General features: G+C 42.5%; 1 protein-coding gene across 1 annotated transcript; it reads left to right on the forward strand.

Moving 5' to 3' along the window:
* The first annotated feature begins 1,781 nt into the window (after positions 1-1,781).
* On the forward strand, positions 1,782-2,688 carry LOC117321663 (mucin-2-like). Its single transcript, XM_033876172.1, has 2 exons — positions 1,782-1,852; positions 2,004-2,688. Exons 1-2 carry the CDS (start codon positions 1,782-1,784, stop codon positions 2,686-2,688), a joined length of 756 nt encoding a protein of 251 aa, XP_033732063.1.
* Positions 2,689-14,061: the final 11,373 nt, after the last annotated feature.

Here is a 14,061-nt window from a genome sequence, read left to right on the forward strand (position 1 = left end):
ACTGTATGATGACTGTAGTAAACCTGGATCCACACCTCCCGTACGCGTGTTTCCCACCTATTGAACACTTAACCGAACCATTGTCTGAATACTCTTTAAGTGTGGCGCCACCCCCAGACCGCGGCACGTCTTTGAGTCTTTGAGGTCGTTCTGTTTTTGTCACTTTGTAATGCCAGCAGGGACACGTTTACGGCTATAAAGTCAAGCACTAATATTTTGACTCACGCATATAGCTTGTTTGCACTTCCGTTTTGGGGACATCCGCGTACTAATGTAGTCCCCAGCCCGAGGTGTCACTCCGCCAGAAATACTCTCTGTGTACAACAGCTATTGTTTGTGTTAACGACATGCATGTCAAAGCTCTGATTACATCACACGTGGTGATGTTGGTTTTAAATAATTCCTAACGCTAGGCTGATGTTTTATAAAGAACAATTGGCATGACGTCATAGAGGCTGTAATGGGATGATATATGTATCCATACAAACACACAAATGATCAGGATGGTTATCGGGGTTGATATACAGAATGTTTTCTATAAAAGCATACATGTACTCTCTAATTATCAATCTTATACTGATCTTTATTTATCTCGTGGCGATTCTGTTTACACCATTGTCCTCCGGAATAACGATAGCGATAAAAACATTTGAAACTACTACCATTTCGAACACGTTCTGCATCCTTGTGTCGTTTTTGTCAGATCCCAAGACAACAATTGGAACTAATGATTTTATAAATAGATATTTTGTTATTATTCTAACCATGCTAGACAAGTTATGAATATATATCGTATACTTTACTGTATATGTGCTTGTATATGTAACTTTAGCACCACACTAGTTTCGGGCCATTATTTCTTTCGAAATCTTGCATATATTTACGAACTTTTGTTTCGTATTATGAGTATGTCACTTTGTTATTTGTAGACTTCTAAGCAAGATCCAAAAGAAGGTTTGATAAAAAGTGGACCTATTGTGTTTATAAAGACCATCCAACGGTGGTCTCACTAGAAGCATTTTAAGAAGAAGAAAAAAAACAACAACAAAACAAAAACAACAAAACAACAACAACAACAACAACAAAAGAAAAAAGAAACAAAAAGAAACAAAACCGAGCAGTTCATTGTGTAGTTAATGGATCCTCTGAACATGTTATACAGAGTTAACTGTATATAAAGATTTTAACAGTATTCTTTAAATTCTTTAACAATTTACACATCTACCGGATAGTATTGTGGGTATCTAATTTTCAAGCATTTTAAATTCTATATTGGTATTTCAGTGTTAAACTTATAATCAACACTCCAAATGGTCGTACTGATGCCTATGTAGATCCAGAGATGACTTCACTTTATAGATCTGGTCAGAAATATAATAATTTATGTTGTAAATACTAATAGTAAATCAATGTATTACCATCACATGATGAGTCTTTCTCATGATTCCGATTTTGCTGACCAATACAGGTTCACCTGAACATGAGTCTATTTGTGTTGGGCCTCTTTTAAAACCCAAAGTGAATGCCTAAGACTTCTGCTTAAAATATACATGTATTCTTAAAAGCCCTTGATGAAAATAATGTAAATTACTCCCCGGAAGTCTCTACCATTTATATCAAATGAATACTTTTATCTTCCTTTGTTTCAATTTTCTCATCAATTTCATCCATATCTCGTAATCATATACTTAGTATGTACATGTATATATACAATGGTTGATTTATATAACACCCGTTATAGACAGTGATCCCTTAGATCATTTCTAAATCAGCATCTTCAGATGTCTGCTATATATGATGGTGTTGCCAGTTCGATCTTAAGCTCCTCATCGGTGTCAAGTAATGTCATACTGTAAGTCCACTACCGACGGACTTGGTCTGATGGTCCGCCCACTACCATCAGACTAAGTCCGCCCACTACCATCAGACTAAGTCCGTCCGTCCACTACCATCAGACTAAGTCCGTCCACTACCATCAGACTAAGTCCGCCCACTACCATCAGACAAAGTCCGCCCTATACCATCAGACTAAGTCCGTCCCCTACCATCAGACTAAGTCCGCCCACTACCATCAGACTAAGTCCGTCCACAACCATCACACCAAGTCCGCCACCTACCATCAGACCAAGTCCGTCCACTACCATCAGACTAAGTCCGTCCACTACCATCAGACTAAGTCCGTCCACTACCATCAGACCAAGTCCGCCCTATACCATCAGACCAAGTCCGCCACCTACCATTAGACCAAGTCCGCCCTATACCATCAGACCAAGTCCGCCACCTACCACCAGACCAAGTCCGCCCACTACCATCAGACCAAGTCCGTCCACTACCATCAGACCAAGTCCGTCCACTACCATCAGACTAAGTCCGCCCACTACCATCAGACCAAGTCCGTCCTCTACCATCAGACTAAGTCCGCCCACTACCATCAGACCAAGTCCGCCCACTACCATCAGACCAAGTCCGTCCGTCCACTACCATCAGACCAAGTCCGTCCACTACCATCAGACCAAGTCCGCCACCTACCATCAGACAAAGTCCGCCCACTACCATCAGACCAAGTCCGTCCACTACCATCAGACCAAGTCCGTCCGTCCTCTACCATCAGACCAAGTCCGTCCACTACCATCAGACAAAGTCCGTCCACTACCATCAGACCAAGTCCGCCAACTACCATCAGACTAAGTCCGTCCGCCCACTACCATCAGACTAAGTCCGTCCGCCCACTACCATCAGACCAAGTCCGTCCACTACCATCAGACCAAGTCCGTCCACTACCATCAGACTAAGTCCGCCCACTACCATCAGACCAAGTCCGTCCACTACCATCAGACCAAGTCCGTCCGTCCACTACCATCAGACCAAGTCCGTCCACTACCATCAGACCAAGTCCGTCCACTACCATCAGACCAAGTCCGTCCACTACCATCAGATAAAAGTCCGACCACTACCATCAGACCAAGTCCGCCCACTACCATCAGACCAAGTCGGCCCACTACCATCAGACCAAGTCCGCCCACTACCATCAGACCAAGTCCGTCCACTACCATCAGACTAAGTCCGCCCACTACCATCAGACCAAGTCCGTCCACTACCATCAGACAAAGTCCGACCACTACCATCAGACCAAGTCCGCCCACTACCATCAGACCAAGTCCACCCACTACCATCAGACAAAGTCCGACCACTACCATCAGACCAAGTCCGCCCACTACCATCAGACTAAGTCCACCCACTGTCAGACTAAGTCTGTCCTCATATGACCCTGGCTGTTGGTGTCCCCTAGACACCCGTCCTCATATGACCCTGGTTGTTGGTGTCCCCCTAGACACCCGTCCTCATATGACCCTGGCTGTTGGTGTACCCCTCGACACCCGTCCTCATATGACCCTGGCTGTTGGTGTCCCACTAGACACCCGTCCTCATATGACCCTGGCTGTTGGTGTCCCCCCTAGACACCCGTCCTCATATGACCGTGACTGTTGGTGTCCCACTAGACACCCGTCCTCATATGATCCTGGCTGTTGGTGTTCCCTAGACACCCATCATCATATGACCCTGGTTGTTGTTGTCCCCTAGACACCCGTCCTCATATGACCCTGGCTGTTGGTGTCCCCCCTAGACACCCGTCATCATATGACCCTGGTTGTTGTTGTCCCCCTAGACATCCGTCCTCATATGACCCTGGCTGATGGTGTACCCCTCGACACCCGTCATCATATGACCCTGGCTGTTGTTGTCCCCCTAGACACCCGTCCTCATATGACCCTGGTTGTTGTTGTCCCCCTAGACACCCGTCCTCATATGACCCTGGCTGTTGGTGTACCCCTCGACACCCGTCCTCATATGACCCTGGTTGTTGGTGTTCCTCCTAGACACCCGTCCTCATATGACCCTTGTTGTTGTTGTCCCCTAGACACCCGTCCTCATATGACCCTGGCTGTTGGTGTACCCCTCGACACCCGTCATCATATGACCCTGGCTGTTGTTGTCCCCCTAGACACCCGTCCTCATATGGCCCTGGTTGTTGTTGTCCCCTTAGACACCTGTCCTCATATGACCCTGGTTGTTGTTGTCCCCCTAGACACCTGTCCTCATATGACCCTGGCTGTTGGTGTACCCCTCGACACCCGTCATCATATGACCCTGGTTGTTGGTGTCCCCCCTACACACCCGTCCTCATATGACCCTGGTTGTTGGTGTACCCCTCGACACGCGTCCTCATATGACCCTGGTTGTTGTTGTCCCCTTAGACACCCGTCATCATATGACCCTGGTTGTTGTTGTCCCCCTAGACACCCGTCCTCATATGACCCTGGTTGTTGGTGTACCCCTCGACACCCGTCCTCATATGACCTTGGTTGTTGTTGTCCCCCTCGACACCCGTCCTCATATAACCCTGGCTGTTGTTGTCCCCCTAGACACCCGTCCTCATATGACCCTGGTTGTTGTTGTCCCCCTAGACACCCGTCCTCATATGACCCTGGTTGTTGGTGTCCCCCTCGACACCCGTCCTCATATGACCCTGGTTGTTGGTGTACCCCTCGACACCCGTCATCATATGACCCTGGCTGTTGTTGTCCCCCTAGACCCGTCCTCATGTGACCCTGGTTGTTGGTGTCCCCTCGACATCCGTCCTCATATGACCCTGGTTGTTGGTGTACCCCCCGACACCCGTCCTCATATGACCCTGGCTGTTGTTGTCCCCCTAGACACCCGTCCTCATATGACCCTGGTTGTTGTTGTCCCCCTAGACACCCGACCTCATATGACCCTGGTTGTTGTTGTCCCCCTAGACATCCGTCCTCATATGACCCTGGTTGTTGGTGTCCCCCCAACACACCCGTCCTCATATAACCCTGACTGTTGGTGTACCCCTAGACTCCCGTCCTCATATGACCCTGACTGTTGGTGTCCCCTAAGCCACTCGTCCTCATATGACCCTGACTGTTGGTGTACCCCTCGACACCCGTCCTCATATGACCCTGACTGTTGTTGTCCCCCTAGAAACCCGTCCTCATATGACCCTGGTTGTTGTTGTCCCCTAGACACCCGTCCTCATATGACCCTGGTTGTTGTTGTCCCCTAGACACCCGTCCTCATATGACCCTGGTTGTTGTTGTCCCCCTAGACACCCGTCCTCATATGACCCTGGTTGTTGGTGTCCCTCCTAGACACCCGTCCTCATATGACCCTGGTTGTTGTTGTCCCCTTAGACACCCGTCCTCATATGACCCTGATTGTTGTTGTCCCCTTAGACACCCGTCCTCATATGACCCTGGTTGTTGGTGTCCCCCCTAGACATCCGTCCTCATATGACCCTGGTTGTTGTTGTCCCCTTAGACACCCGTCCTCATATGACCCTGGTTGTTGGTGTCCCCCTAGACATCCGTCCTCATATGACCCTTGTTGTTGGTGTCCCCCTAGACACCCGTCCTCATATGACCCTGGTTGTTGTTGTCCCCCTAGACACCCGTCCGCATATGACCCTGGTTGTTGTTGTCCCCCTAGACATCCGTCCTCATATGACCCTGGTTGTTGGTGTCCCCCCTACACACCCGTCCTCATATAACCCTGACTGTTGGTGTACCCCTAGACTCCCGTCCACATATGACCCTGACTGTTGGTGTCCCCTAAGCCACTCGTCCTCATATGACCCTGACTGTTGGTGTACCCCTCGACACCCGTCCTCATATGACCCTGGTTGTTGTTGTCCCCCTAGACACCCGTCCTCATATGACCCTGACTGTTGTTGTCCCCCTAGAAACCCGTCCTCATATGACCCTGGTTGTTGTTGTCCCCCTAGACACCCGTCCTCATATGACCCTGGTTGTTGGTGTCCCTCCTAGACACCCGTCCTCATATGACCCTGGTTGTTGTTGTCCCCTTAGACACCCGTCCTCATATGACCCTGGTTGTTGGTGCCCCCCTAGACATCCGTCCTCATATGACCCTGGTTGTTGTTGTCCCCTTAGACACCCGTCCTCATATGACCCTGGTTGTTGGTGTCCCCCTAGATACCCGTCCTCATATGACCCTGGTTGTTGGTGTCACCATAGAAACCCGTCCTCATATGACCCTGGTTGTTGGCGTCACCATAGAAACCCGTCCTCATATGACCCTGGTTGTTGGCGTCACCATAGAAACCCGTCCTCATTTGACCCTGGTTGTTTGTCGTCACCATAGAAACCCGTCATCATTTGACTGCTGCATGAACGATGAACCTTTAAGAGTAAAATATTTTTTCATTAATATTAGACATTTCTAAATAAAACCTGGATTCTCTTATCTGAAAACAGCAATGTCAATCATTACAATTGGATACTTCTCGATGTCAAGTATTTGTCGTGGTTAATGGAGAATTTGTAGGTTCTAGAAAAGGCAGGTATTTCATTTCACTTTAATTTTGTGCTGATCTTGCGAAAAAATATTGAACTTTTTCATGAATCATACTTTTCTCAGAGTATGTGTTACACCGATGTCTGATACGTAAAGACAAGTGTGCGATGTTGTTATTAAAATGAAGTATTTTATCGCCGAGTAAGGACAATGTCGAGTTCTAATGAGGATATATGTATCTGGTTTTCGTTCAAGGTTTGCCAAGAGAAGCCCGTTATTGATTTACTTCACGAGTCATTGTATAATACACTGTACGAGATAATTAGATATTTATGATGGGTGAAGTGGACAGATGATAAATCGTCTCCATCATCCCCTCCTTGACCGATGGTCACTCTGTCGAGTATATAACACCAAATATTTCCGTCTTGTCTGAACCTAAATGTATACAAAGGAACTATCTACATTTACAAAGGAAAACAATATCAAAACGTAATTTTCATAACCAGACAAAATCACATCTGCTTAAAAAAAAAAAAAAAAATCCTCCGACAAATTTGATATTTTTAACGTAGTCATTGGTGTCAACCTAACAAACTTAGTAATTGGTGTCAACCTAACAAACTTTAGTCATTGGTGTCAACCTAACAAACTTAGTCATTGGTGTCAACCTAACAAACTTAGTCATTGGTGTCAACCTAACAAACACTAATTCTTGTAGGAATTATTGAATTCGCTAGAGTTATTTTTACTAACTGTGTTGAACTTATTACATGTAACATGAGCCGAGGAGTAGAGGTCGCACATTATCATGAAAGGTGCGGAAGATCAAAGGTCGTTTATATCTAGGACAGGGACAGAGTAGCAGATGTCGCTTATTAACATGACAGGTGCCGAGGAGCAGATGTCGCTTATTAACATAACAGGTGCCGAGGAGCAGATGTCGCTTATTAACATGACAGGTGCCGAGGAGCAGATGTCGCTTATTAACATGACAGGTGCCGTGTTGTAGAGGTCGCTTATTATCATGACAGGTGCCGAGGAGCAGATGTCGCTTATTATCATGACAGATGCCGAGGAGTAGAGGTCGCTCATTAACATGACAGGTGCCGAGGAGTAGAGGTCGCTTATTATCATGGCAGGTGCCGAGGAGTAGAGGTCGCTTATTATCATGACAGGTGCCGAGGAGCAGATGTCGCTTATTATCATGACAGGTGCCGAGGAGTAGAGGTCGCTTATTATCATGACAGGTGCCGAGGAGCAGATGTCGCTTATTATCATGACAGGTGCCGAGGAGTAGAGGTCGCTTATTATCATGACAGGTGCCGAGGAGTAGAGGTCGCTTATTATCATGACAGGTGCCGAGGAGTAGAGGTCGCTTATTATCATGACAGGTGCCGAGGAGCAGATGTCGCTTATTATCATGACAGGTGCCGAGGAGCAGATGTCGCTTATTATCATGACAGGTGCCGAGGAGTAGAGGTCGCTTATTAACATGACAGGTGCCGAGGAGTAGAGGTCGCTTATTATCATGACAGTTGCCGAAGAGCAGATGTCGCTTATTATCATGACAGGTGCCGGAAAGTTATCCTGTTATTTTGAGTAGCGATACAGCGGACTTATTTGATAATTCAACGGGACACAATATGCTTTGGAAACTGAAAAAAAAATGAAAAAAAATAAAATACTGAGGTAGCCGACAGTCAGGCATTGATATATAGCAATGCGGCGGAGAATGCAAGCGGCTAGTTCATTTATTTCTTTATTGGTTGGAAATTGAATAACAATTGATGAAAATAAAAGCCGTCTTTGCCAGTTGTAAATTGGATACATTAGTAATGAGATGGCAGTGTCCACAGTTGAATAGCACTCTTCATCATAGCGTATAATCTGTTGTTTCTTAATACCATTTGTTTTTTCTATGTCATTTTTATAAGATGTATTAAAGCGTAAAAACTATATTTAATATAAAGTATTTAGGATACAGATCAAAGTGTTAAGATAGAATATTTTCATTTGGATATAAAAGTGCAAAATAATCGATTTACTAAAATATAAATACACTGCAGCGTCGACAAGAGACATACATGGATGGTTTGTGTCTATTTAACATGACAATTTAACTTTATTCATATTCTATCGATTGTGACTACACAAACTCAATGTACGTCACAACCCGCAGCGCACCATTAAACCATGGCGGTCTGTTTTATCATTTGGGGAATTCGCTATAAATCTCGTGATATTTTACCTTCCCTGTGCGTGACCTAGGTCAGGATAAGTGGCAATCGGAACCCCTCGTCATTTTCTACAAAACAAGACTTGGATACTAGAAGGAATTTGTTTTGACTACTTTCGATCACTTGCTAAGATAAAAAAAATGGCTACACCAATGGTTGACGAACGCATTTTGTGATTCAACACTGACGATAACGGTTTAAAATGCTCGTTTGTACTTTTCGTGACGAATCTAACAGAGCTACATGTTTAGGGGGTACAAACTCTGTATTGATGTAAAACAACAGATCGAATAGGTGATGCAGTATAAATAAATTCTGAAAACTTCAAGTCAAAGATAATGAAAAATGTAGGTCTGGAAAATTGTGATGTTTGACATTTCCCGAGCGGTGTTACACCTAATTCGAAGAGCAGTTGGGAGGGGACAGTGATTATATAGCAGATCATACTTATGTAAATGTAAACTTTACCCTTTTTACAACAATTGCGAAACAAGTTATATCAACTTATATTAATCACGCTTGTTCCCCCGGATGGAAGCGCGCGAGGAGTCGTATTTTTGGTTTGGTTTGTTTTTGTTTAACGTCCTATTAACAGCCAGGGTCATTTAAGGACGTGCCAGGTTTTGGAGGTGGAGGAAAGCCGGAGTACCCAGAGAAAAACCACCGGCCTACAGTCAGTACCTGGCAACTGCCCCACGTTGGTTTCGAACTCGCAACCCAGAGTTGGAGGACTAGTGTTACAGTGTCGGGACACCTTAACCACTCGGTCACCGCGGCCCCAGGAGCCGTACTATGGCAGGAAATATATGGGAGGAAATCGGAGTACCCGGGAAAAGCAGATTATATCGTCACGTCAAACAGATCTGAAGCTGAAAGAGTCATCACCTGTGACGGCACATATATAATTTATTTAAGTTTAAAAGTCACAACAAACATAAAACTAAGGAAATAAATAATTAAAAAAAATATAGAACAATAATCAGGACATCTTCATTATCCAACAAATTAATTCCAATTTCAATAGTATGCTGTTACTTTCATTTCTTTGTGACAATCAATGGTTTATCTTTAAACTTCTCATTTACAAGTTGTGCGTTTTGAATGTGGTTGTTAAAAACTGCAGACATCCATAAAACGTTTTATTGCAGTAAGCTATACTACCCATGATACATGTATAACTAAGGTTTTAACATTGATTTTCCTAATTACAGAAATTCGAGGCTTATCCTCCCCCCCCCCCCCCCCCCCCAAAAAAAAACAACAACAACAAAATCAATCAGTAAAAAGAAAACAAAATCCACGAAATGCTTTTTGTGCTGACTGATGTTTGTTAGGTCTAGCTCTGAAACAGGTGTCACAGACCTAAATTCAAAACCTTAACATTAGTTTCTTCCAAGTCCAGAAATTAACTCCCCCCCCCCCCCCCCCCCCCCCCCCCGAATTTGTCAGGAACAGCTTGATTTGATATGCAAGAGCTAAATGCAAAACCTGAACATTAGTTTTTCAGTCATTTGGGATTTTCATCCCCTAAATGCAGAAATCCATGAATTAATTTGAGTGTAGTAGACTACCCATACTATATCAGATACCGACGTCAAACCTTAGCATTGTCGCCGCAGCCCGAAAAGCACCGCCTATATGAGTCACCTTTCCGACATATGTCAAAGGCGACACAAAAATAAGAAACAGGACATTTTTTTTTCCAATTTATATCTTAACCAAACAAATTTAGTGAACTGTTTGTGAAACCATTTTTGATACTGCAACCATTTTCTGTCAATTTTACATCACAACGGACCACGGTAGCCTGTCAGATATCAGCATCTGTAGCAAAAAAAGGAACAGATGGACAATGTAAAAAAGGACCAGATGGACAATGTAAAAAAGGAACAGATGGACAATGTAAAAAAGGACCAGATGGACAATGTAAAAAAAGGAACAGATGGACAATGTAAAAAAGGAACAGATGGACAATGTAAAAAAGGACCAGATGAACAATGTAAAAAAGGAACAGATGGACAATGTAAAAAAGGAACAGATGGACAATGTAAAAAAGGAACAGATGGACAATGTAAAAAAAGAACAGATGGACAATGTAAAATAAAGACATATCAACGACCTCATCATTTTTACGCAAAATGGGATCTAGTGTGTTGTTCAATAAACAAGCAAACTGTTTGACTGAAAATGACATATTTTCAACAGTGTTATCGATAAGATGCAAATTAATGTCCTGCTTCTCCTGGTATTGTTGGTGGTGAGGCGGTGGGATCAAAGCGTGCAACCATTGTGACAATCTTTGGCAAAATCATGCACAGCAGAAACATGGAGGCATCTGCCGTACACCGGATGTGGCCAGCAGCAGCCATCAAACGTCATGCTGATAACAAAGTATGCCACTGTTGTGTATTGTTTCCGTTTTGCATAACGGTGCAGGTACAAGTAGGACCTTAAAAGAGAACAAAGAACTCATTTCATTTGTTATGTTTTTTTTGCGTGCCGATACTAACTACTGTGGAGGTATTGCTGTCGGCAGCGGTGTCCGTAGACAGCTAGGTTCCATTTTGTAGACAGCTAGGTTCCATTTTGTATAAAACATTGTTGTGTCAAAGCTAGTGAGGATACCTCTGATGTATTTGATTTCTATAAGCCATGTACTATTAAACTGTATGAATGAACATGTTTTCAAGGTAACCGAGACATGTGAGCTATTACGTACACTGTATGCTACACAGGAACATGCTTCACATTAGGATTCACATTCCGACATATAATACTTAAACATTAAAATCATCATCATAATATTAATCATCATCATGCTAATCATCATCATCAACATACTCATCCCCATCATCATCATCATAATCATCCTCAAAGTCATCTTCATCATAATATCATCATCATCATAATCATACTAATCATCATACGAATCATTATCATCACAATCATCATACTCATAACCATTATAAAATCATCATCATCATCATCATCATCATCATCATCTCATCATGATATCATCATCATCATAATGATAATAATAAACCTTACATCATCAGCATCATCATCATCATTTTACTCATCATCATACTAATCATCATATAACCATAATCATCATCATCATACTCATCATCAACATCAATTTAACTACAAGGATAAATACATACAAACCATACATACTCCTATACCTGTATACATATTCTGATAAACATACATCCATCCACACATACATACATATTCAGTTTCCTGGTAGCCTGATCAATCCTGTCGAGGGCTCAGTTTCTGTGTTGGTCATATCAACTCTTGCCACATCAACTGAGTCATCGGCACCATTGACCAGGCTCCACACTGATTGCACTATTTAGATCTAGCATATACACACAAAACATACATACACATTCAAAATAATATCATACATTTACCCACATTTACATGTGTGTGTGTGTGTGTGAGAGAGAGAGAGAGAGAGAGAGAGAGAGAGAGAGAGAGAGCATGTAATTACTAAATTTATGTGAATAGTGAGTTAAATTTAAAAATAAATATATATATATTTTTTTTTTTAGAAATGGAAGCATCAAGTGGCATTTGTCAGGGACTGGTGAAAGACTGAGATTAACTCAATTTACTCAAGACTGTTCAATGATATAATTGTTGTTATAATAATATATACATGTAAATAGTAAAGCAAATACCAATATTAGAGTAAAGTTACACAGACGAAATTAACATTTTCATGTACTTTTTGATGTCATATCTTATATATACATGCATGTACAATAGTAAGCATGTCATTGTAAAATTTGTATTAATTTTTCCCACTCTTTCCAATCATTCTTAAATTTCTTCTTAAAAGCTCCCTCCCCTTTAATGTTAGTGATGTATTTCTGTACTTTGTAGTGATCAAGTATAGAATAAATCAATGCATTGATGTTGAGAGACTTATGCAGACATCTAGTTCTGTAAATATATTGCTTTATTAGTAAAATTATTTGATTGTCAATTTTGTATAATGCAGGGTTATAAGTATTAAGCTTGTATTGTTTGTTTGTTTAAAGTAAAAGGAATAAAAAGAGTTTCCAATAACAAATCTAAACTTTGTAAAAGATTTTGAACTTGATTACATTCCCAAAATAAAAGATTTTGAACTTGATCACATTCCCAAAATAAATGTTCAATGGTTGGTTATGCTCTATTTTCAAACACAGGTAACAATCTATTTGTATTGTCTTATTGTTGTTGTTTTTTTCTAAATTCAGCTTTTGATAAGACTGAACAAGATTTACCTGACTCTATCAGCGGGAAGCATGAAGAAAATCGGTAAAAACTTGGGTAGCTTGACTGAAAACAACATCTGTACAGACATACAGTGGTAACAGAGGGGAAATCAGTGGTGACAACCTTGATCTTCATTGAAAAATACACGATGTCCATAGGATTAATCACGACAAAGATTTATTTTACCAGTGACTGGACTCTGTTGTGTTTAGCAAAGGATGACTCTTGTCCCAAATCAATGCTTACAACAAAGCATGACAAAAAAAAACTATGTAAGTTCTATCCATCAGATAGTGAAATTGACCAATTTGTTGGAGTAGTCCAGATTCAGGTGGGCAGAGAGATTTTGACTAGTTGTCAATATCTAAATGGATAGATTTAATGCAACCGAAACAAATTCCACATGACTTGTCAGACTTAACGTCCATCGTCAACTTACATGTATGTCATGCCGACCTTCTCCAGAATGAGGGTCGTTATGGTGACTGTCTAAACATATTGGCGGCATACCGTGCTTCGACAGAAAGTCACGTGGTATAACATAATCACGTGGTACAACATAGTCATGTGGTACAACATAGGCACGTGGAACATAGCCACGTGGAACAACATAGTCACGTGGTACAACAAAGTGGAACGAGGTAAAATGAGCTGGCATATCTTTATCATTTTATCCCTCTTTCACTGAAAAGGGGAATACTAATTATAGGTTTTCGTCCGTCCAGCCCGTCCTTCCTTGCGTCCGACCCTAAAACTTCGTTTCCGTGCAATAACTGCATCAGATATCAACGAGCTTTCTTCAAACTTGGTAGCAAGGTTAAACGCATTCAGGCCTCGGCTAAGTTCGATTGCTACCTTTGCTTGACTTAATTTGACGAAGTAATGTTTTTCATAGTTACGGTCTTTTGATTAACGAATATTTTAGCTTTCCGCTGTTTCCATTCAATTACTCCCACACATATCATCATCAAACTTATTATCAGAGTTATCGCCCCTTGATTCAACACTTTATCACTGGCCCTCCACCTCTGGGTTGCGAGTTCGAAACCTACGTGGGGCAGTTGCCTGGTACTGACCGTAGGCCGGTGGTTTTTCTCCGGGTACTCCGGCTTTCCTCCACCTCCAAAACCTGGCACGTCCTTAAATGACCCTGGCTGTTTATAGGACGTTGAACAAAATAAAACCAAAACCAAACCTTGATTCAACA

The sequence above is a fragment of the Pecten maximus genome, chromosome 1 (genome assembly GCF_902652985.1).
Source record: "Pecten maximus chromosome 1, xPecMax1.1, whole genome shotgun sequence".
NCBI classification, from domain to species: domain Eukaryota; kingdom Metazoa; phylum Mollusca; class Bivalvia; order Pectinida; family Pectinidae; genus Pecten; species Pecten maximus.

What these genes read in the sequence shown, in the direction of transcription:
- LOC117321663 (XM_033876172.1), top strand. Translation starts at nt 1,782, where the DNA reads ATGTCTGCTATATATGATGGTGTTGCCAGTTCGATCTTAAGCTCCTCA. An exon ending in GTGTCAAGTAATGTCATACT is followed by an intron (nt 1,853 to 2,003) that starts GTAAGTCCACTA and finishes CACTACCATCAG; the next exon opens with ACAAAGTCCGCCCTATACCA.